Source organism: Somniosus microcephalus, chromosome 5, assembly GCF_052327205.1.
Source record: "Somniosus microcephalus isolate GS21.2 chromosome 5, FLI_Smic_1.0, whole genome shotgun sequence".
Lineage (NCBI taxonomy): Eukaryota > Metazoa > Chordata > Chondrichthyes > Squaliformes > Somniosidae > Somniosus > Somniosus microcephalus.
This window is the reverse complement of record NC_140991.1, coordinates 259,958,157-259,982,367: the sequence shown is the minus strand read 5'-3', so window position 1 is coordinate 259,982,367 and position 24,211 is coordinate 259,958,157. Positions and strand designations below refer to the sequence as shown.

Sequence of the window (24,211 nt, the reverse complement as noted above, 5' to 3'; positions counted from 1 at the left end):
AAGGAGGGCTAACAGGCCCTTTTCGGAGTAGGGCGGCGCTATTTAAAGGGGACAGCTCTAGTGCAGAATCTTCTGCCACTTGGCCTGCTCATTGCGATCGCTGCTGGAGAGAGTTGGCGAGCTAATGTGGAGCGGAGTTCTGGGATTTGAGCTTTACAGTACTTGGGACCTTCAACCCTGTCCGAAGCACTTGCAGCACTACACCTAAAAGCCTTTTGACCAACTGGCATCGGAATGGGAGCTTGTTTGGAGGGCGACGGCCTCATCTCCCAACACTGTGAAGGGGCAGAGAGACGGTGGGAGAGAGGGCCGGGATTGGCCAGAAGGAGGAGGGGCAATGGAGGTCGGCCAATCCGACGGGAGGCTGCGAGGGTCTTTAGGCAGCAGGTGACAAGCCTTGACATGTCGGAGGAGCAGTGTTTGCGCAGGCTCCGAATCTGGAGGGACATTGTTACTGATCTGTGCCACCTGCTTGGTCAGGATCTGCAGCCGCGTGAACGCTGCAGAACCTCTCTGTCCGTGATGGCTACACTGACTGAAGGCCTCCATTTTTATGCCAACGGCTCCTTTCAGTCAGCCATTGGGGACAATGCGACTGTCGCTCAGGCTGCAGTCCGCTGTTGCATCCGGCAAGTGACAGATGCCCTTTATAGGCGAACGCGTCCATTCATTACCTTCCCTCGGACCCTGCACAAGCAGGCGGAGGAGGAGAAGTATGAGGAGGAGGAGGAGGAGGAAGAGCAGGCGGAGGAGGAGGAGGAGGAGGAAGATGGAAGGGCTGCTGAAAGTGGAAGGTCCATTCGTCAGAGGCTCCTCTGGACTCGTCTCGACACCCCTGTGGCGGAATGATGAGAGTCTTACCTCATGGGCACTTTGGATGTTTGAGGGCCTCTGCATGCCAGCATCACTGAAAGTAGTCACATGCACCAAGCAACATTTAAACTTCTGTTTATTGACACAAAAGTCTTTCATTACAGCTAAACAACGTAAAGTGAGCAGAAACCATCACTGCCAAAATAAAAGTGACCTGTTCGGCAAAGCAGCAAAACTCAACAAACATCTGCACCTATAACAGCAGGTGAGGGTGTCCTTGAATTTGGACAAACGTCTCAGCACCTCCCTCTACAACTGGCCCCTTGAGGGAGAACGACTTCTCGTTCGCGCCCGGCCCCTTCCCTCCCTGCTGCTCCTACGTAATTGCACCCCAGTGGCGGCCTCAAGGCTGGGGGACGCTTGCCGACTGTCTGGAAGCGCAGAAGCCCCTGAGGTACAGCCTGGCCGACCTCTGGCCTTGGAGGGTGCGGACGCGGGATGCTTGCTTTGAGCATGGCTGGGAGCAGTGTGGCCTGCAGGTGGTGGCAGCTGCAATGCAGGCGTCCCAGCGCTGGCATGTGCAATGGTCTCCTACCGAGAGAGGACACCTGCACCATGGTCGGACGACACACTGGCTATCTGAGGGGAGCGGCTCGGCTCATCCGCCACAATCGCAGGCTCCACGGATTCCTGGCCTTGTACGGGAGTGGAAGGGCCCGGGGTGATCCTATCTGATGCAGAGAGGGTGGCTGCAGTGAGAGATCGCGTTGCGTCAATCTGGCTGTGGAGGAGCCCAGCAAGTGAATGCGTGGCAACAGTGAGGACCTGTGTGCCAGGTGCCAGTGCATCGGAGAAGGCCTGGACAGTTCTTCCCATGGCTTCGGACAAGGCAGGAGCCGACCGCTCCACTGCCTCGGACAAGCCCTGCACAGACCTTTGCAGGGATTGTCCGAAGCCCTGAACAGTCCTTTCCATTGCTGAATCAAAGCCGTGGACAGTCCTCTCCATTGTTGGGCCGAAGCCCTGCAGAGTCCTCTCCATTGTTGCCCCGAAGTCCAACATACTCCTAGCCAATGAATCTATTGACTCAGGCATCTTCTCCACTGCAGCCATCAGCTCCGTGTGTCTGACCCGGGCCTGTTTGCTCATCTCTGCCAGGCGCCGGACCTCATCTGCACTCTGTGCAGCAGTCATGACGACCTGCCTTGCCCTGCGGGGAGACGGTGGGCGAACTTGCCTATCCCCCCTGCGTTGCTCCATGCCGCTTGGTCCGGCAACTGGTTCATCCTCAGAGCCACCACCCCTCCCCTCCAGGGGACTACTATCCCCAGTCTGCAGATGTGTCAGCTCCCCGGATTCTGCAACGGCTGGTCCGGATTCCTCCTGGTCCTTGCCTCCGGTGGCACTGGCACTGGCAGCTTCAGCGCGTTGAGCCCGAGTTGGTGCTGCTTCATCTGAAAGTAGGAGGTGGAAGAGTGGCTTTAGCAAAAGGACAGGTTTGCTGAAAGGCATGCCAGATTGCGGCATGGCTCTGACATGGCTGCACACTGAGGATGCATGCTGGCGGGGGGACCAAGTGGAAGGCAACAGGTGGAAAAGGTGAGAGTCTTACCCTCGCTGTCGGTAATGGGGTCGGCAGATGCAGTGGTCACTGGACCAGACAGACGTCCTCCAAGTATCTGGTGCACTCTCTCCTCCAGATCCGTGAGAGTGACCACTTGTGCAGGTCCGCCACCGGTTCGATGCTGTTCTTTTCTAATCTGCGCCATCTTCGACTGCAGGGGAAAGAAGGGGAGGTTCTGTTACATGAGGCCTTGAGACATCATCGCATGCCCCCCATGGTGCAAGAGCCCTTACATGAGGCCTTGAGACATCATCGCATGCCCCCCATGGTGCAAGAGCCCTTACATGAGGCCTTGAGACATCATCGCATGCCCCCCATGGTGCAAGAGCCCTTACATGAGGCCTTGAGACATCATCGCATGCCCCCCATGGTGCAAGAGCCCTTACATGAGGCCTTGAGACATCTGTCCATGTGTCTGCCCAGAAAGGGCCATGGGTGCATACTGACAGATGGCCAGTGGCGCATCATTGCAGCAGGGTGCCCGAAGTCAGCTGCAGATGGAGGGAAGCACAAGTTTGGTCAACCATCACTCACCCTAACGATCCGTGTGAGGTCGTTGAATTTCTTCCTGCACTGAACAGGGGTCCTGGTTGCCATGCTGCTGGAGTTGACCCTCACAGCAACCTCCCTCCAAGATCGTCGGTAAGCCTTCTGATTTGGCCTCTTGCCATTATCCGGGTACAGCACCTGTCGACGGTGTTCAACTGCAGCCACCAATTGGTCCAGAGCCTCAGTGCTGAAGCGCTCTGCTCTCTGCCTAACCTTCTCCATAATGATGAACTTTGTACCGCCAGACAAGGGTGAGCGCCGAATCTGAGGCCTACAGGGCGTTGGGTGTTGAAGCTCAGTCTGACTGACCCACCCCTTTAAGAGCCGGCCGGCGCCTGCAGGTCACGTGCTTTGCCGTAATTGAGTTCACCTGCGCTGCGCCCATCCGCGTCGAAATTGAGTAGCGCCTGACCTTTTGCGCCTTAAGAGCACCGTGCAACGGCTGATTTAGCGCCTGAATCCCCTTTGGGGGCGATGCAACCCAATATCGCCCCAGGCGCGGATAGCTCTCGTCTGGCTATAAACTTAGCGCATCGCCAGTTCGAACGCCTCAAGCGGGGCTATACCCAATTTCTAGGCCAGAGTCTTTTAAACTTTATTCTTCTGTTGACTTAATTTTATACATAAGATTTAAAATCTTTGGTTTGTTATTGTGATGAAATATGTCATTCATCAGACTCTGTATTTAACTACATATATTGTATTGCCTGCTCCGGTGTTTTACCTTGTATTGGATATAGTGCACCGCCCCCTTTCTCCCCATTGGATGTGTCGGCTCCGCCCATACCTGGCCCTACTTAAGACAAGCCCAGGCTTGTCTTGCAGCAGAACAGCAGAATGCTAGGTGAAGACACAGGCATCTTTCTTTGCTAATAAAAGCCTTGTTTTATTCAGTTAACTTTGAGCCTTGAAGTTATTGAGGCGCATCAATTTTATTAGCAAACTTTTAACGATGGATCAACTTTTGAAACCGGAACGCTTGGATTTGGACCCGCATGCTTCGGATGCATCGGCACGATTTGGACACTGGTTCCAGTGCTTGGAATTTTTTATGGCCAACTCTGAAGCCGTCACAGCCTCTAAAGCCACCGGAGATGTGAAACTCGGGATCCTGCAGAATCGGGTAAGCCACTGGGTTTTTCCACTCATCCAAGACGCCGCCACCTACCTGGATGCCTGCAACATTCTAAAGGCCCGCTATCAGCGGCCTACCAACGAGGTGTACGCCAGGCACCTGCTTGCTAGGCTAGAGGACTTTCTAGTCACCCTAAAAGTGCTTGGCAAAGACTGCAAATGCAAAGACGTGAAAGCCACGGTATACACAGACGAGCTTATTCAGGATGCCTTTATCGCAGGCCTTAGCTCTAATTACATCCGGCAGAGACTGCTAGAGAAAACGGGCCTAGATCTGACACAGGCTGTGGACACAGCGCGATCGCTGGATGCGGCTCAGAAGAACTCTGACTCCTACTCGTCAGGCCGCGCGGCCCACGCCGCCTCTGCTTCCCCGCCCGGTAGCCCAACACCGTCGGGGCCCTGCTCTCCCCCCAGAAGCCCTACGACCGCCGCGACGCATCGGGGCCCCAAATGCTACTTCTGCAGGCAGCCGAAGCACACCAGGAACCTGTGCCCGGCGAAAGGCACCACCTGCTGTAAGTGCGGTAAGAAGGGGCACTTTGGGAAGGTGTGCAGAGGGAACCCCGCAGGCAAAACCGCCACTGCCGCGTGCGCGCCATTGGAGCGGCCATCTTGGACGCCATCTTGTCCGACCTCGTGGGGTCCGCCATCTCGCGAGCAGACATCGTGGACGCCATCTTACCCGGCCTCGTGTGGCCCACCATCTTGTCCCGATCAGGGCCCTACAGTGGCGTCGATCACAGTGGACCAGTCCAGACCGCACCCACTATCCAAATCGATGGTGGACATCGAGGTAAACGGGTGCAAGGTTAAATGTTTAATTGACAGTGGGAGCACGGAGAGCTTCATTCACCCTCATCTGGTACAACGACTCTCTCTAACTATAGTCCCTACTCAGGGCACGATCTCTATGGCCGACAAAACCCAGATATCGACTATTGCGGGTTACTGCGCGGTACGATTGTCCGTTAAAGGCACTGTATATAATCATTTTAAACTGTTAATTATGAAGGATTTATGTGTGAGCGTGATCTTGGGCCTGGATTTTCAGTGCCACCACCAAAGCATCATGCTCAATTTCGGTGGGACCCAGCCGCCCCTCACAGTGTGCGGTCTGGCTACCCTGAAGGTAAAGCCGCCTTCGCTATTCGCGAACCTTACCCCTAACTGCCGGCCAATAGCGACCAAAAGCAGGAGGTACAGCTGGGAGGACAGGCGGTTTATCGCGACCGAGGTAGACAGGCTCCTGAGGGAGCGCATTATTGAACACAGCAACAGCCCGTGGCGCGCCCAAGTGGTGGTGGTGAGGGGTAGCGAGAAGAAGCGGATGGTGATTGACTATAGTCAAACAGTCAACATCTATACCCAACTAGACGCCTACCCGCTACCCCGCATATCCGAGATGGTGAACCGAATCGCCCAATACCGGGTGTTCTCCACCATCGACCTCAAGTCAGCGTACCACCAGCTCCCTATCAGACCAGAGGACCGTTCGTACACCGCCTTCGAGGCAAACGGACGCCTCTACCAGTTCCTCAGAGTCCCCTTTGGGGTGACGAATGGGGTCTCGGTCTTTCAGAGGGAGATGGACCGCATGGTCAATGACCACCACTTGCAGGCAACCTTCCCCTATCTCGACAACGTCACCATCTGCGGCCACAACCAACAGGACCACGACTCAAACCTCGCGAGGTTTCTGAAAAACGCACAAAAACTCAACCTCACCTACAACGAGGACAAGTGCGTTTTCAACACCACGCGCCTCTGCATACTAGGCAGCGTGGTGGAGAATGGGGAAATCGGACCAGACCCCAACCGATTGCGCCCCCTACGGGAGCTGCCCCTGCCCAACACTCCCAAAGCCCTGAAAAGGTGCCTGGGGTTATTCTCGTATTATGCCCAATGGGTCCCCAACTACTCCGATAAAGCCCGTCCCCTCTTGAAAGCATCCCCTTTCCCGCTCTCTGCTGAGGCCCATGCTGCCTTCAAAAGCATTAAGCAGGATATTGAGCGGGCCACGCTACAGGCAGTGGACGAGAACACTCCCTTTCAAGTGGAAAGTGATGCGTCTGACTTTGCCTTGGCGGCCACCCTCAACAAGGCGGGGCGGCCCGTAGCTTTCTTCTCGAGGACCCTCCAGGGGCCCGAGATCAGACACTCCTCCGTGGAAAAGGAGGCCCAAGCCATCGTGGAGGCAGTGCGCCACTGGCGGCACTACCTAGCCGGCAAACGCTTCACCCTACTTACTGACCAGCGGTCGGTAGCGTTTATGTTCAATAATAAACAGAGGGGGAAGATTAAAAATGATAAGATTCTTAGGTGGCGGATCGAGCTCTCCACCTTCGAGTACGACATCATATACCGGCCGGGGGCCCTTAACGAATCCCCCGACGCCCTCTCACGAGGGATGTGTGCCAACGCCACCGGGGATCGGCTACAGACCCTCCACAACGACCTCTGCCACCCAGGGGTCACACGGCTGTTCCACTTCATAAAGTCCCGCAACTTACCCTACTCGATTGAGGAAGTTCGGTCCCTGACCAGGAACTGCCGCACTTGCGCTGAGTGCATGCCTCAGTTCTACCGCCCTGATAGAGCCCACCTAATCAAAGCTACACGGCCCTTTGAGCGGCTTAGCTTAGATTTCAAGGGCCCCCTCCTGTCCGTCGACCGCAATGTTTACTTCCTGAACATTGTGGACGAATACTCCCGTTTCCCATTCGCCTTCCCCTGCCCAGACATGACCAGCGCCACGGTCATTAAATGCCTCAACAGCCTGTTCTGCCTGTTCGGTATGCCAAGCTATATCCACACGGATAGGGGGGCGTCCTTCATGAGTGAAGAGCTACGCCAGTACATGCTGTCCAAGGGGATTGCCACGAGCCGTACCACCAGCTACAACCCCCGGGGTAACGGTCAGGTGGAGCGAGAGAACGGGACAGTATGGAGGGCAGTCACCCTAACTCTAAGGACCAAGGGCCTCCCTATCTCCCGCTGGCAGGAAGTCCTCCCAGATGTGCTCCACTCAATACGGTCACTATTGTGTACCGCCACTAATGCCACGCCTCATGAGCTAATGTTTGTGTTTCCCCGGAAATCCACCTCCGGCGTATCCATACCGTCATGGCTCTCCACCCCAGGTCCGGTACTTTTGCGGAAGCATGTGAGGGGCCACAAGACGGACCCTCTCGTGGAGCCAGTGCACCTGCTCCACGCCAACCCACAATATGCGTATGTCCGGCACGCCGATGGACGGGAGGACACTGTGTCCATAAAAGACCTCGCCCCAGCCGGTAACAACAGCAATGACTACAACAACAACAGCAACAACGACAACAACCACAACAATTATTACCCACCCACTCCACCCACTATTCTTTCATCACCCCCGGAAGAACACCAGCCAACAGTACCCCCACCACCTACTCCTTCAACAACCCCGGTGGCGCCCCCAGCAGAGACCCAGAGGTCACCCGGGACACCCAGTCGGCACCCGCGGCACCGCAACTGTTACGTCGGTCACAGAGGACTATCACACCCCCGGACAGACTAAATCTGTAGAAGGGGTGAATGTGATGAAATATGTCATTCATCAGACTCTGTATTTAACTACATATATTGTATTGCCTGCTCCGGTGCTTTACCTTGTATTGTATATAGTGCACCGCCCCCTTTCTCCCCATTGGATGTGTCGCCTCCGCCCATACCTGGCCCTACTTAAGACAAGCCCAGGCTTGTCTTGCAGCAGAACAGCAGAATGCTAGGTGAAGACACAGGCATCTTTCTTTGCTAATAAAAGCCTTGTTTTATTCAGTTAACTTTGAGCCTTGAAGTTATTGAGGCGCATCAGTTATGTTATGGTACATGGAGCAATACTCAGGCTGGGAATCCACTGATGGTCTTTTGTAGCATCTGGTATAGCAGCTTATTAGAAGCCAAAACCATTCTAAATTAGAAGCTTAATTCATAGAAAACAAGTCACTTTTCTAAAGCAGCGTTAAGTATACTTGAATAAATTGGGAATGTTTTCTCAAAAAGCTGAATTCACTTTTTCTTAAAGTATATTGGGCCATAATTTGCTGTGGTAGGGCACCTAATGGTGTCAGTCATTAGTTAGGCTTCCCCTTGCATGTTCAAGTTTAAAAAAAATTGTGTGTGTCAAGTTGCTGAAAGTGCAAGGTGATAACATTGCAGCAAGGGAAACATGGCATCTGGGACCCGAGTGAGCAGGGCAACCAACTGTGTATCTCCTTAAATCAATCAGATTGAAGGATTGTGAAATTAACAGCACAAGGACAGAGAAGGAAGTGCAAGTTCGAGTGGGTGAATTCAATGTTAAATCAGGTACAGAAAGAGGAAAAAGAGGAAAGAAAGATTGAATTCTGAGAAGTGAGAGACAGAAAGGGAAAGTAAAAAAACAATGATTTACAATTGGACATTTTAAAAATCTCCAAAATTAAAACCTGAAGGAATGAGACTCCACACTTGCAATAGTTAATTTTCAGTGCCAAAGAGGTTGACTGGCAGTAACTAACACTTATGTTATTGGCCCAGAAATTCGGGTCGGGGGCTTCCCACGGGTGCAAGCCCCCGACCTGCACTTACCTAGCGCGCCGGCCATTGAGCTGTGGGCCCGCGTGAGATTCCGATCCTGGGCCTCCTCCAACTGCCGGCGCGCAGTGCTTGCATATCCCAGGGGTGCAGTTAGTTTGATGCGTCCCCTGGGATCACGTGGGCCATGGAGAGCCAATGGTAGCAGGGAATGCTTCATTCATAAGTTTGACAGGAAGAGCTGTCAAACCTATAAATACTATAAGCCCCAAAACATCACTAAAACCTCAAATAAATTTTTTAAAAACATCACATTTTAAAAATAAACTATAAATTACATGAAATAACTATTTTAAACAATAATTTAAATTTTTGAAAAAATTAATTACATTTTCTAATGGGGCTAAAAATAAACTTATCTTTCTTTAAAGTATTTAAAAATAATAAACCTGTGGAAAAAATGTTTTAATTTTAATTAATTCACCACTTACCTTGTTAAAAGCAGGCCTTATGCCTGCTTTTTAAAAGTGTAACTGCTGGGAGACTTACCCTCCCGGAGAAACCTGCAAAAAAAACGTAAGTTCAATGCGCACGCGCTGCCTTTCTGGTGCACACGTTCGACTTCTGTACCCCTTCTTTCAGGGGAACGGAAGTGCCAGTTTCCCACGCATGCGCAGTGCATGCACGAAACCGGCACTTTTGTTGGGCCGACGCCCGAGTACCCCGTGCATACTCACGCGTTGGGACCCGAATTTCTGGGCCATTAAAAAGGTACTTAGGCTGAAATGGGCAAGACTTAACTTTCTGTGGCAAGTTTAGTTCATAGCTACCATGCAAATACAGCAATTTCACGCCATTCATTGCATTTCAATGGTGAGACAGACAGCGAGATTCCATTTTTGTGAAGCTAACGGTGAAGCATCTCAGACAGCAACTTTTGGATTTCCACATTTAACCGCGCATCTGCCCTCGCCTGAAGTTGCTGTAGCAATCGCCATGAGCCTCACCATTATTTTGCCAGCAAATTATGGCCCAATATTTGAAGCTTGACATGACGCTGCACATTACGCATGGACATGAAGCATCACGGAGTGAGAAGAGCACAGGTTCGATCTTCTCTACTCATTTCCCACCTGACCTGCACCAAGCAGAGATTGCAGGAAATCAGGTGGGCATGTCCTGCTCTTGTGCCTCCTAGTCCAACAGATGGGGATCTGACCCATCCTCTCAACAGGTGAAATACAAGTGCAAGTAGAACCAAGGTAAAAAGACCTGCTGATAAATTATACATGATGGCAGATCGCCTACCTCTGTCCTCCAGTGGGTTATTGGCAAGGTTGATTGTGTGAAGTCCTGAGTTGGGATTGTGAGCAAGGGCACTGGCCAACTTCTGTGCAAAATCCCTAGAGGTAAAGAAAATAAACTGTGTGAAGAGACGTACTTGAACAATGATCCAGAACTAGTTGAAACATACATAAGGATTAAATGAGTCGGAGGTCAGTACCTAAATATGTAATACATGTGAACATTACTGTTCCATGCACAGGCACAGATCTGCTTCAGTCCTCCGCCACATGATAATTACAGGCATGGGTCTACTGGAGTTATATCACTAGGTCAGTTACTGTTTGTCTGATCATGCTCCTGTGAAGCGCCTTGGGATGTCTTACTACGTTAAAGGCACTATATAAATGCAAGTTGTTATCGTCAGTTAACTCGAAGTGCCAACACATGTAGTACAGTGCAAACAATCTTAAATATTATCTGCACAGAGACCACCTCTCTATTGGGATCACCTTGAAATCTTCTCAAAGATCGTCATGTTATATGGGTTTAACTGGAAATAACCTGAAATAACTGTACTAATAAATCAAACAAAAGCTAAGCAGTGTAATCACTACACTGCATCAGTATTCAAAAATACCGTAATAACCAGATGACATTGCTTAGTTGGTACAATGGTGGTGTTGGGCCTTCTCCTTAAACCACTGCAGTCCTTGTGCTGATGACACTCCCAAGATGGTGGGAATTACAGGATTTTGCCCCAGCGATGATGGAAGAGCAGTAGTTTATCACCAAGTCAGGGTGGTGTGACTTGGCAGGCAGCTCGGTGGTGATGGTGTTCTCGCGACATTGCTGCTCTTGTCGTTCTTGGTGATTGAGGTCGTGGGACTGAAGATACTCTGAAGTAAGCTTGGTAAGATCTTACAATGCATTCTGTAGATAGTACACACTGTAGGCACAGTGTGCTGGCAGCGCAGGGGTGGATATTGAGAGTGACGGCAGGGAGGCTGATCAAAGGACTGCGTTGCCCTGATTGGTGTCGAGCTTCTTGAGTGCTGTTGCAGCTGCATCCATCCAGGTGAGCGATATTCCTTCACACTCCTGAATTGAGGCATGTAGATGGTGGAGAGGCACTGAGGAGTCAGGGGGTGTGTCCCTCATCATAAAGTACTGACTGCTCTGCTCTTGTAGCCATAGTGTCAATATTTCTGGTCAAGTTAGGCTTCTGAAGATGCCCAAGGATGTTGATGGTGGGGAAACTCAGCAATGATGTTGCCGTTGAATGTCAGGGAATGGTGGTTGGGCCTTTTCTTGTTGAAGTTGGTCATTGTGTGGCACTTGTATGGCGTGAATGTTACCTGCAACTTCTCAGCCCAAGCATGGATATTATCCAGGTGCTGCGGTAGACTGGCAGCTGTGATTGGATCTGAACGCTGTAAAAAGTGATCAGTGAAAAGCCCCACTCATTATGGCAGAGGAAAGGTCATTAATGAACTAGCTAAATGGTTGGGACAATCATGATGCCTGAGGAACTCATGACTGGATGAGGTAGGGCTACAAAACTCTGATCTGATCGATTACTTGCAGGACTGCTTTGCTCTGGCTATAACCTGCTGCTTTTGGTACTTAGCACACAAGTAGCCTTGAGTTGTAACTTCACTAGGTTGTTGTCTCATTCTAAGGTATGTCTAGTGCTGTTCCTGGCACATCCTTCTACACTCTCCATTAAACTAGGTTTATCCCAGGTTTGACTGAGATGAAGGAGTGACAGATGAGCTGGACCATGAGATTACAGATTGTGGTGCTGCACAATTCTGCTGGCGATGGTCCACATGCCTTATAGGCACTCAGCTTTGGGGTGCTAGATCTATCCTTAGTCTGTCCCATTTAGTTTACAGGTAGCCCCGCGAGGGTGCCTTTACTGTGAAGATGAGACTTTGTCTTCACAAGGACTGTGCAGTGGTCACTCCTACCAATGCTATCGTGAACAGATGTCCTGCATTTCTCAAAAGTATACTTATGGAAGTATTACTGTCATTCTAGTGACAGTTCTTTTCTTTCATGTCATGGTAAATATCAATTACAACCCACTGGGAAAATGGTCTAGTCCCACAATACTTCATGCTTAGCTCAGTGCTAAAATTGGGGAGTACAGGAAAAGTTCTGATATCCGGCACCGACGGGACCGAGCTGCTGCCGATCTATCAAAACTTCCGGATAGACCAGCGCTAATGTTGAAGGATAGGAGGTTTTCATCTCCGTATCTGACAACAAACACTGTTGCTTAGCAACAGCTTGTAAACACTCGGCCCGTACCTTGGAAGCGTCTCTGAAGCTGTTGCTAAGCTACAGAGACGCTTTCCAGAGCCTGACTGTTAAAAAAATGCTAGAAGAAAAAAAACCTAACCAAAACGGCTGCTGATTTCTGCCGTTAGATTGAGGTTTCCGGGCATACAACCTCCGGATAAACCAAAGTTTCCTGTACATGACTCTGTATCAAACAGTTTAAGATAACCATACATAATATGAGTATTGCACCACTCCAAAGATAAATACAGACATTGGGTTGCAGTTGTAATTGTTCAAACATGCAAGATAGTGAACAGAATATCGAAACTTTAAGCTGTATTTAAGCTTAAACTGTATTTAAGAGTTTTTCCGTTCCTAAAAGGGGACTCTCAAATACAATTTCAGGAGTCTTTACCTACAGTATTCTTCTGAAATAATCAATAGTCAAATGTACTTACGTCCGGAGACCTCCATTTTCTAGCACCAGCTCTTCTAAACGTGTGGATCTACCAACAACTCGTAGGATTTGTTCACAAATATCTGCGGACTAAAGAATTAGAAAATGAAATCAGCCTAAAGTTAAAAACACAGAAAGATACAGGCAAAGAAACCACAAAGCAGGCCCAACAGCTGTAGAAAATGCTCAATCCCTAAGGACTGAGAACTTGAATTCAAGCTTTTAAAAAAAAAATCATTTATCATTGCTTTCCCACACTGGAAAGAATTTACCAGGTCTGAGCTGGATTGCTGGGGCAATGTACAACAGTTCTGGGCCCAAGGGGAGGAATGCAAAAAGTTGAAATAGACAGCTGAAACAAGACATACTTCCCATTATCTATCCATGTGGTTGCATTGACAGTCATGGAAAAGCCCATTGCTCAACCCATCCAGTTAACTAGAGAAAGAATCAATGGGCAGGGGAACAAATCTGCCCAAATCAAGGAACGTGCATTGCAAAAATATAAATAAAAACTAAACAGTCCATATTCCCTTTAATCCTTTATCCCCAATATTTATGTGTTCCAGCGATTACTGTCTAATTTTCACAAACCATGCTAAATCAGCACTTCCTTGAGCAAATTATAGTGCCAATAGATTTCTCATGAGTAGTTTTATTAGGAAAGTCATATGAAATTTACTCATGAGCAGCTCAATAATTTCAAAAACATTAGTAAAACGATCAAGTTTGTCCAAATTTAGATCAATGATGAGAAATCAGGAACGCCATGAATCAGGCATGCTGACCTCTGCACTCAAATTCTCCAATTGGTGCACAAGGCTCTTCGTCATGAACCTCATCATGAAAAAATGACCCTATGGTGCAATGAGACTTGCCACATGCCCCACCAGTGGGAGCACCTCCCAAGATGAAAACCATCGTATTAAAGAATATGTTCATGTTTATGACATATCAATGTAAGCAGGCATAACTTCCAACTCCTCCAATATTGAGATAGACTAACCGTCTAATTAGAAATAAGCCACTTTTAATATTTGATCAAATTTTCAACAAACATATCACTGAAGTTTATAGATGTTTTGGATGAAACAAGAAGCCAGCAGGTGGCATAAGAATATAAATCGCCATTGCTTTTAGAGCGATATGTAGAAATTATACCACGCAACAGTTTATTTTATGAGTCATGAATTAAAAGACTTATAAACTAATGGTGTATTCTATACAACTTGTGAGGATAAATTGACATTATGTTTAAACCAATACTCTCCAATAATGTTACTTGAGTTGCTACCTCCTCTGCCCAAACATGACGAACCATTACTTTGAAAATCCTCTATATGGCTACCAAGCATCAAACTCATGAGATTATTGTAGTCCTAAGTATTACTGCTTTCACAAATGAATCATGGGCTGTTGTCTATGACTCAGTTCTAAGATATTAAATTGAAATAGTTTGTCAAATTTATAATTGGCAGCAAGGTCCTACAAACAGCAATGAGATAAATGACCAGATAATCCATTTAAGTGATCTTTTTTGAGGGATAAATGTTGGCCAGGACATGAGGAGAACTATTCCAATGGTGCTGTAGAATATTTTATGTCCACCTGAGGCGGTAGACAGGCCTCAGTTTAACGCCTCATCCGACACCTTGGCTCCATAGCAGTAGTCTCGCCTCTTGAGTGCCAAAGGTTCAAATACAAGACCTCTGAATAGTTACCTCAGCAATTAATGGAAATAAAGCAGAATTACTTAGAGCATGCTGTTGTCTTCCACTCAACTGCAGAGTCCAGTATTCACTTAATAACAACAGAAAATGCTGGAAAAACTCAGCAGGCCAGGCAACATCCGTGGAGAGAAAATAGAGTCAACGTTTCGGGTCAAACCTTTTGTCAAGACTGAAAAAGCACAGGAAATGAAATAGATTAAAAGGCCAGGCTGGGAGAGAACAAAAGATAAGTGAAGAGACATTGGCCTAGAAATTCGGGGGGCTGCGCCACCAGTTAGCGCCTAAAGAGGGCACTCAGTGGATTTAGCGCCACTGGCCGTGCCTCCCGCGATATTTAGCGGGGCGCTAATGGTGGCGTTAGCCTGTTGCGCTGCGCCACCACCGATGACGTCATCGGTGTGCGCAGCGCCCCGCTACCGCCCCGATCATGATATTTGGTCGCGCCCGCCTCTAACGCCGATCGCAAATCGCGCCCGGTTCACGGGGCCTACCTGTGGCGGTAGTGGTGTAAATTAAGGTGGAGGTGCGGGGCGGCCATTTTTTCGGTGGCCGCCTGCCAGCACCTCCATCCCCGGCCTCCTGATCCGCCCCCCCCGGGCAGTGCCGGCTGTGTCCCGAGAGCCCAGCACTTCTCCTCGGTGCCGGGCTCTTTTGCCGGCATTCGCGATCGGTCATCGCGCTGGTGCAGGCCCCTCCCCCTTAAGAAGGGGAGGAGGGCCTGCAGTACCGCAGTGCGCCGTCCCGCAGTGTGTGGCGCTGCGGCACGTTGCGCTGCGATATTCAGTTTCAGCGCCCCAAGAGGGACGCGGGGCGCCTCGAGCAGCGCCCTGCGTCCCTCTTGGGGCGCTCCAACTGAATTTCCGGCGGGCGCAACTGCTCCGTTCGCAGCGGTAATTCCGGCGCCCAGGCAAGGTTGGCGCCCCATTTGGGACTCCACCGAATTTCTAGGCCATTAAGAGGTATTCAAAACGAGACGAGATGGTGATAGGACTAGTGGAGACAAAAGACGGCTCTAGATTAGGTGTGAAATGCGCTGGCAGAATTGAAGACAGCTGCCATGTGGGAGAGAAAAAAAAGTGGGGGGGGGGGGGGTGGGCCAAAACAAAGGTGTGGATAAAATATTAGTAAAAATGTAATGGGGGCCGAGGTTATGATCTGAAATTGTTGAACTCGATATCGAGTCCGGAAGGCTGTAACGTGCCTAATCGGAAGATGAGGTGCTGTTCCTCGAGCTTACGCTGAGCTTCCGTGGAACAATGCAAGAGCCCGAGTACAGTGAGGTCCAAGTGGGAATGGGGCGGTGAATTAAAATGACAGGCGACTGGAAGCTCGGGGTCATCCTTATGGACTGAACGGAGGTGTTCCGCAAAGCGGTCACCCAATCTGCGTTTGGTCTCCCCAATGTAGAGGAGACCACATCATGAGCAGCGAATACAGTATACTAGATTGCAAGAAGTACAAGTAAATCGCTGTTTCACCTGGAAGGGGTGTTTGGGGCCCTGGACAGTGGGAAGGGGGGAGGTATAAGGGCAGGTGTTGCATCTCCTGCGTTTGCACGGGAAGGTGCCAGGCGAAGGGGAAGGGGTGCTGGTGGTGATAGAGGAGTGGACTAGGGTGTCTCACAGGGAGCGGTCCCTACGGCTGAAAGGGGAGGGGAGGGGAAGATGCGTTTGGTGGTGGGATCACTTTGGAGGTGGCGGAATGGCGGAGGATGATCCGTTGAATGTGGAGGCTGGTGGGGTGAAAGGTGAGGACAAGGGGAACCCTATCGTGGTTCCGGGAGGGAGGGGCAGGGGTGAAGGCAGAAGTACGGGAGATATAACAGACACGGTCGAGGGCCGTGTCAACCACGGTAGAGGGGAATCCTCGGTTGAGGAAAAAGGAAGACATGTCGGAAGTACTGGTGTGGAAGGTGGCATCGTCGCAGCAGATGTGGCGGAGACGGAGAAACTGGGAGAATGGAATAGAGTCCTTACAGGAGGCGGGGTAGGAGGAAGTGTAGTCCAGGTAGCTGTGGGAGTCAGTGGGCTTGTAGTGAATGTTGGTCAATAACCTATTCCCAGAGATGGAGATGGAGAAGTCGAGGAAGGGAAGGGAAGAGTCGGAGATGGACCATGTGAAGGTGAAGGAAGGGTGGAAATTGGAGGCAAAGTGAATGAAATTGTCGAGTTCAGGGCGAGAGCAGGAAACAGCACCGATACAGTCATCAATGTACCGGAAAAAGAGGTGAGGGAGGGGACCCAAGTAGGAATGGAACAAAGAGTGTTCCACATATCCCACGAAAAGGCAGGCATAGCTAGGACCCATAGCAACGCCTTTGATTTGGAGGAAATGAGGGAGTCAAAGGAGAAGTTGTTCAATGTGAGAACAAGTTCAGCCAGCGGGGGAGGGTAGTGGTGGATGGGGACTGGTCAGGCCTCTGTTCAACGAAGAAGCGGAGTGCCCTCAGGCCATCCTGGTGGGGGATGTGGGTGCAGAGGGATCGTACGTCCATGGTGAAAAGGAGGCGGTTGGGGCCAGGAAACTGGAAACTGTTAAAGTGGTGGAGGGCGTCCGAAGAGTCGCGGATGTAGGTGGGAAGAGACTGGACAAGGGGAGAAAAGTTAAGAGTCGAGATAGGAAGATATAAGTTCGGTGGGGCAAGAACAGGCTGAAACGATGGGGCTACCAGGGCAGTCCTGTTTGTGGATCTTGGGAAGGAGGTAGAAGCGGGCTGTGCGGGGTTGGGGAACTATGAGGTTGGTGGCCGCAGGGGCAAGATCTCCAGAGGAGATGAGGTCAGTGAGTCTTGGAAACGGTGGTTTGATGTTCGGTAGTGGGGTCATGGTCCAGATGGAGGTAGGAGGTGGTGTCGGAGAGTTGGCGTTCAGCTTCCGCTAGGTAGAGGTCGGTGCGCCAAACAACAACAGCACCACCCTTGTCAGCAGGTTTAATGACAATGTCAGGGTTGGATCTAAGAGAATGGAGTGCTGCAAGTTCAGAGGGAGGTAGGTTGGAGTGAGTGAGGGGAGCAGAGAAATGGAGACGGCCGATGTCACGGCGGCAGTTAGCGATGAAAAGATCTAGAGAGGGTAAGAGGCCAGGGGGAGGGGTCCAGGTAGAGCGGGAATTCTGAAAGCGGGAGAAAGAGTCAGCCGTGCAGGGGGGAAGACTCCTGGCCAGAGAAGTGGGCACGGAGACAAAGGCGGCGGAAAAAGAGCTCAACATCGTGCCGAGCTCGAAATTCATTGAGGTGGGGGCGTAAGGGGATGAAGCTCAGGCCTTTGCTGAGGACTGATCGTTCGGGGTCAGAGAGGGGAAGGTCAGATGGGATAGTGAAGACGCAGCAGGGGGTGAGATTGGGAGAAGGGGGGGGTCAGAGGAAAGTGAAGGAGAAGGTGGTTCCGGAGGGGCGTTGGTGTTCAAGAGTTGATGAAGCTTGCGATCCTTGACATCGGAAAGGAAGAAAAAAAGTTTTTTGTTGAAGCGTCGGATGAGTCGAAGGATGAAATGGAACTGTGGACCCGGACAGCTTAGAGACAGAGTGCGTCGGTGCTGCTGAAGAGAGAGGTCGAGAGTAGCAGCTGTCTCCCATTCTGCCAGCGCATTTCACACCTAATCTAGAGCCGTCTTTTGTCTCCACTAGTCCTATCACCATCTCGTCTCGTTTTGAATACCTCTTAATGTCTCTTCACTTCTCTTTTGTTCTCTCCCAGCCTGGCCTTTTAATCTAATTCATTGCCTGTGCTTTTTCAGTCTTCACAAAGGGTTTGACCCGAAATGTTGACTCTATTTTCTCTCCACGGATGTTGCCTGGCCTGCTGAGTTTTTCCAGCATTTTCTGTTGTTATTTCGGATTTCCAGCATCTGCAGTGTTTTGCTATTGTTCCAGTATTCACTTACCAGTTTAAGATCCTTGGAGGAGAGCTTTGTGAACCACTGGTTGTACTCCAGCGCAGCAACAATTGGTATTAAGTCTCTAATAAAATGTGAAGGAAGGTTGATTATTTGAGTGACATTTGCCTCTTTGATTTATACTATAAACATGCAGACTAATAAATTTAATGCACAGGATGAATAGTGTTGAACTCTATTTTAAGGATTTATCTGTGCATCCAACTGATGTCATTACTAGCTATTAGTCATGCTGATGATTACCCCCACGCAGTACTTGAGTTTTGTTTACATAACACTTAATTTTGCAAAGTGTTGTGAGACATTTTAACGTGATAAAGTTCTATATAAATGCAAGTCTCATTATCTTAAACTACATTTTTTTTTAAAAATCAATAAAACTGAGCAAATTTAAGTAAGGCATGCAGCAATTTATTTTTTCCCCTATTAGGTTCACTTCCCTCACCTTGATCATAGAACATAGAAAAATAGGAGCAGGAGTAGGCCATTCGGCCCTTCGAGCCTGCTCCGTCATTCAATATGATCATGGCTGATCCTCTATCTCAATACCATATTCCCGCTCTCTCCCCATACCCCTTGATGCCTTTTGTGTCCAGAAATCTATCTATCTCCTTCTTAAATATATTCAGTGACTTGGCCTCCACAGCCTTCTGTGGTAGAGAATTCCACAGGTTCAACATCCTCGGAGTGAAGAAATTTCTCCTCAGCTCAGTCCTAAATGTCCTACCCCGTATCCTGAGACTGTGACCCCTCGTTCTAGACCCCCCCCCCCCCCCGCCCAGCCAGGGGAAACATCCTCCCTGCATCCAGTCTGTCTAGCCCTGTCAGAATGTTACACATTTCAATGATCATCCAGTTTAACCGAACAGACACATTATTAAAGATCACAGTATGGGCAGAATTGAAAGTTTAAAAATTAATGAGATCGATACAACAATTGGAAATTTTCCTTCAGGGTAGCTTATGGCAAATACCTCACAAGACAAAATGTAATCCCAAAGTGTAATGAGGAACAATTTATAGGGTTGTGTTTTTTTTAAATTTTTTAAAAAGGTTTCTCATCCCATGTTCTTCCCTACTCTTGACCTTGTTCAGGTACAGTTCTACAGAAGCCTGCAGTTCATCCAAGTAGCCATTCTTTATGTGTGAGCCTAGACAGTGAGTGTTGACTATGACAGCAGAGCTCAATTCTGTTCTCAACCGGTGTCCACACAAGCACTTCCCAGCTTAGGTCATTGATTAACAATTATTTGTAGGATCCAGGACTGATTTTTTTCCCTTTTCCTAGTCCAGAAGCATGGAGGCCAATTATCGTGCCCAAATTTCTGCCTTGGCTGAGATCCACCTCCTCACACACCAGGAATCAGACCTAGCACCTTCTGGTCCATATGGTTTAATGCTACATCAGGTGATGCCATTACCCACTATAAAGGAAGTTATTTTGCATCTATTTTAACTATACCGCTCCCGCATCGTTACCTCTGGTGTCCCCCAAGGATCTATCCGTGGCCCCCCTCCTATTTCTCATCTACAAGTTGCCCCTCGGCAACATCATCCGAAAACACAGCATCAATTTCCACAGGTACGCTGACGACACCCACCCTACCTCACCACCACTTCTATCAATCCCTCCACTGTCTCTAAATTGTCAGACTGCTTGTCCAACATCCAATACTGGATGAGCAGAAGTTTCCTCCAACTAAATATTGGGAAGACTGAAGCAAATGTCTTTAGCCCCCGCCACAAACTCTGTTCCCTAGCCTCTGTCTGAGGCAGAACCAGACTGTTCGCAACCTTGGTGTCATACCTAACCCTGAAATGAGCTTCCGACCACATATCCGCAGCATAACTAAGACCGTCTATTTCCACCTCCGCAACATCGCCCGACTCCGCCCCCGCCTCAGCTCATCTGCTGCTGAAACCCTCATCCATGCGTTGTTACTTCTAGACTTGACTATTCCAACACACTTCTGGCTGGCTTTCCACGTTCTGCCCGATGTAAACTTGAGGTCATCCCAAAACTCAGCTGCCCGTGTCCTAACTCATACCAAGTCCCGTTCACATATCACCCCTGTGCTTGCTGACCCTCCCATTTGCTCCCAGTTAAGCAACGCCTTGATTTTAAAATTCTCATCCTTGTTTTCAAATCCCTCCATGGCCCGCATCCCTCCTTATCTCTGTAATCGCCTCCCAGTCCCACAAACCCTCCCCAGATATCTGCACTCCTCTAATTCTGGCCTTGAGCATCCCTGATTTCAGTCGCTCAACCATTGGTGGCCGTGCCTTCAGCTGCCAAGGCCCTAAGCTCTGGAATTCCCTCCCTAAACCTCTACCTCCCCTTCCTCCTTTAAGACGCTCCTTAAAAACCTACCTCTTTGACCAAGCTTTTGATCATCTGTCCTAATTTCTCCTTATGTGGCTCGGTGTCAAATTTTGTTTTATAACACTTCTGTGAAGCGCCTTGGGACGTTTTACTGCATTAAAGGCGCTATTTAAATACAAGTTGCTGTTGTTATATCTGACTGAGTCATTGCATTTAAAGCAATTGAATTTTTGATGTGGATACAATTTTAGTCAGTTTGACCTTTGCAGGAAAACAATTTCAAACAAACTGAAGATACCAATTTCAAATTCAGATGAGCAGAAAAAACTGTTAGCAGACCAACCTGCGCTAAACAAATCAACAAAAAGAAATCGAACAATATGCTGGAGATTATACTAAACTGGGGTGTGCATAATGTTAAAGCCTATTTTAAGACATTTAAAGGGCAACACAACAAACTAGGTTGACCGAATCTGTGCGACCTTCAAATTCTAGACATATCCAAAACCCACACTCTAAAGTCTAATATTTACCTGATTATCACTCTCATTAGAAGAAGACTGCATGTTGTTAAATCTATCTATCTTTACATATATTCATATATATATAGTATATATATAAAAAAGAGTTGGTTTGTCTGTTTGTCTGTATGTCCGCCTATACACTCAAAAGTTATAGAGCGTAGCCTACACACGTTATATCAAAAGAAAGCTTATGATTAGGGGAGTGTCATAGGCATATTTACTTTTTGGTCAGACAAAAATTGTTCGGACAGTATAGCAAAAAACGTTCACAAAAAAGGTCCAAAATCCGCTCATTAGCGGTTGACCAATCCTACCGCTCATCAGTGTTGAGTGAACGTGATGGTTGACCAATTGGGGGGTGTTGCATGGCGTTTGTGGGGCGGGGCCTAATCGTTCAAAACTGCCGAGCGGGAGCTGAGCTAAGGTGAGTGGCGGCCATTAAACACCTGCCGGGCCTCAAGCTCAAAAAATGGTAATGGAGGCTGTGGAAATTGTTGATTCATTAGTATTGACACATTAACCACTGGAGGCAATGCCAGAAACGACGCAGATAGGGATTAAATGATATGAAATATAGATTTCCAGCAAAAAAAAAGTTGGTTTTAAAAGAAAAAAAAAATCCATTTGCAAAGGGGACTCGGGCTTTCCCCCCCTCGCTGGTGGATGAGCTGCCTGCAGGCCTCAGGCCTTGAAGCCTCGGCCTCGCCTCACCAGCCACGCCCGAGCTAGGCACCGCCCGTCCCGCTGGGCCCGATTCCAAACCAGCGGCCCGTGATCGCCGCCATCTTGGTAAAGGCTGGCAGGCGGGGCAGAGTCACGCGTGGCTGCCATCTTGGTAAAGGCGGGCGGGGCGGAGCCTAGCGGGAGGTGAGTTGCGGTCACTCGGGCCGGGCCTGACAACCGCTCGGCCTGAGACACATAAGGGGGGAGCGGCAGTGGCCGGCAGTTAACCGCCGCGGACCCGAGACACAGAGCGGGGGAGCGGCGCGGCGGCCGGCCACAGCAGGAGCTCAGCTAGGGGCACTCGCACCGGGCCTCATCGCTACGCCACGCAATGGGCCTCCGGCTCAACAAGGCCGGACTCCCCTCTCTCTCTCCTCCCCCCCCTCTCTCTCTCCTCCCCACCTCGCTCTCTCCTCCCCAGCTCTCTCTCTCCTCCCCAGCTCTCTCTCCTCCCCACCTCTCTCTCTCCTCCCCACCTCTTCCCCTCCCCTCTCTTCCCCCCCTCGTCCTTCCCTCTCTCTCTCTCCTTCCCCCCTCTCTCTCTCTCTCATCCTTCCCCCCTCTCTCTCTCTCTCCTCTCTCTCCTTCCCCCTCTCTCTCTCAGCCTCCCCCCCTCTCTCTCTCTCTACTTCCCCCCCCTCGTCTCTCTACTTCCCCCCCTCTCTCTCTACTTGCCCCCCCCCTCTCTCTCTCTCCCTCTCTCTCTCTCCTTCCTCCCTCTCTCAGCTCTCTCTCTCTCCTCTCCTTCGCCCTCTCTCTCTCTCTCTCCTTCCCCCCTCTCTCTCTCCTTCCCCCTCTCTCTCTCCTTCCCCCCCGCTCTCTCTCCTTCCCCCCCGCTCTCTCTCTCCTTCCCTCTCTCTCTCCTTCCCCCCCTCTCTCTCCTTCCCCCCCTCTCTCTCCTTCCCCCTCTCTCTCTCTCCTTCCCCCTCTCTCTCTCCTTCCCCCTCTCTCTCTCTCCTCTCTCTCCTTCCCTCTCTCTCTCTCTCCTTCCCCCTCTCTCTCTCTCCTTCCCCCTCTCTCTCTCTCCTTCCCCCTCTCTCTCTCCTTCCCCTCTCTCTCTCCTTCCCCCTCTCTCTCTCTCCCTCTCTCTCCTTCCCTCTCTCTCTCTCTCCTTCCCCCTCTCTCTCTCCTTCCCCCTCTCTCTCTCCTTCCCCCCTCTCTCTCTCTCTCCTTCCCCTCTCTCTCTCTCTCTCTCTCTCTCTCTCCTTCCCCCTCTCTCTCTCTCTCCTTCCCCCTCTCTCTCTCTCTCTCCTTCCCCCTCTCTCTCTCTCTCTCCTTCCCCCTCTCTCTCTCCTTCCCCCCCCGCTCTCTCTCCTTCCCCCCCGCTCCTCTCTCTCCTTCCCCTCCCTCTCTCTCCTTCCCCCCCCTCTCTCTCCTTCCCCCTCTCTCTCTCTCCTTCCCCCTCTCTCTCTCTCCTTCCCCCTCTCTCTCTCTCCTTCCCCCTCTCTCTCTCTTCCCCCTCTCTCTCCTTCCCCCTCTCTCTCTCTCCTTCCCCCCCTCTCTCTCTCCTTCCCCCTCTCTCTCTCTCCTTCCCCCCCCTCTCTCTCTCTCCTCTCCTTCCCCCTCTCTCTCCTTCCCCCTCTCGCTCTCTTTCCCCCCTCTCGCTCTCATTTCCCCCCTCTCGCTCTCTCTTCCCCCTCTCGCTCTCTCTCTCTTTCCTCTCCTCTCTCTCACCTTCCCCCCTCTCTCTCTCCTTCCCCCTCTCTCTCTCTCTCTCCTTCCCCCCTCTCTCTCTCTCTCTCCTTCCCCCTCTCTCTCTCTCTCTCCTTCCCCCTCTCTCTCTCTCCTTGCCCCCTCTCTCTCTCTCCTTCCCCTCTCTCTCTCGCCTTCCCCCCTCTCTCTCTCGTCCTTCCCTCTCTCTCTCTCCTTCCCCCTCTCTCTCTCCTTCCCCCTCTCTCTCTCTCTCCTTCCCTCTCTCTCTCTCTCTCTCCTCCCCCTCTCTCTCTCTCTCTCCTTCCCCCTCTCTGTCTCTCTCTCCTTCCCCCTCTCTCTCTCTCTCCTTCCCCTCTCTCCTCTCTACCCCCCTCTCTCTCTCTCCTTCCCTCCATTTTCCCAATTTCCAATTAAAATGCTTTATTGGCATGAAAGTTTACAGAGAACCATATTGCCAAAGCTTACATAGGCAAAAAGGTACAGTTTTCCAACATTCTGTAGGTGTCAATCGATTTGCGACATTTGTTGGGTACATACAATATTACTTTTAAACAGTATTAATTTTAAAACAGTCTTTGTACTTCATTTGGTACGTTCAATATTAATTTTAAACAGTCTTAATTTTAAACAGTCCTCAGGTTGTGACATGTTGTTACATAT

General features: G+C 50.1%; 1 protein-coding gene across 1 annotated transcript in view; it reads right to left on the bottom strand.

The window, feature by feature from the left end:
• The window catches only part of LOC147117677 (F-actin-uncapping protein LRRC16A-like), a 494,673-nt gene that overhangs the window by 273,009 nt on the left and 197,453 nt on the right, over positions 1–24,211 (bottom strand). Inside the window, exons 8-10 of the mRNA XM_085989391.1 lie at positions 18,317–18,438; positions 12,706–12,794; positions 9,983–10,077 (exon numbers count right to left, since the gene is read on the bottom strand). Of these exons, the coding sequence (XP_085845517.1) occupies positions 9,983–10,077; positions 12,706–12,794; positions 18,317–18,438 (306 nt within the window). The remainder of the gene's footprint in view (positions 1–9,982; positions 10,078–12,705; positions 12,795–18,316; positions 18,439–24,211) is intronic.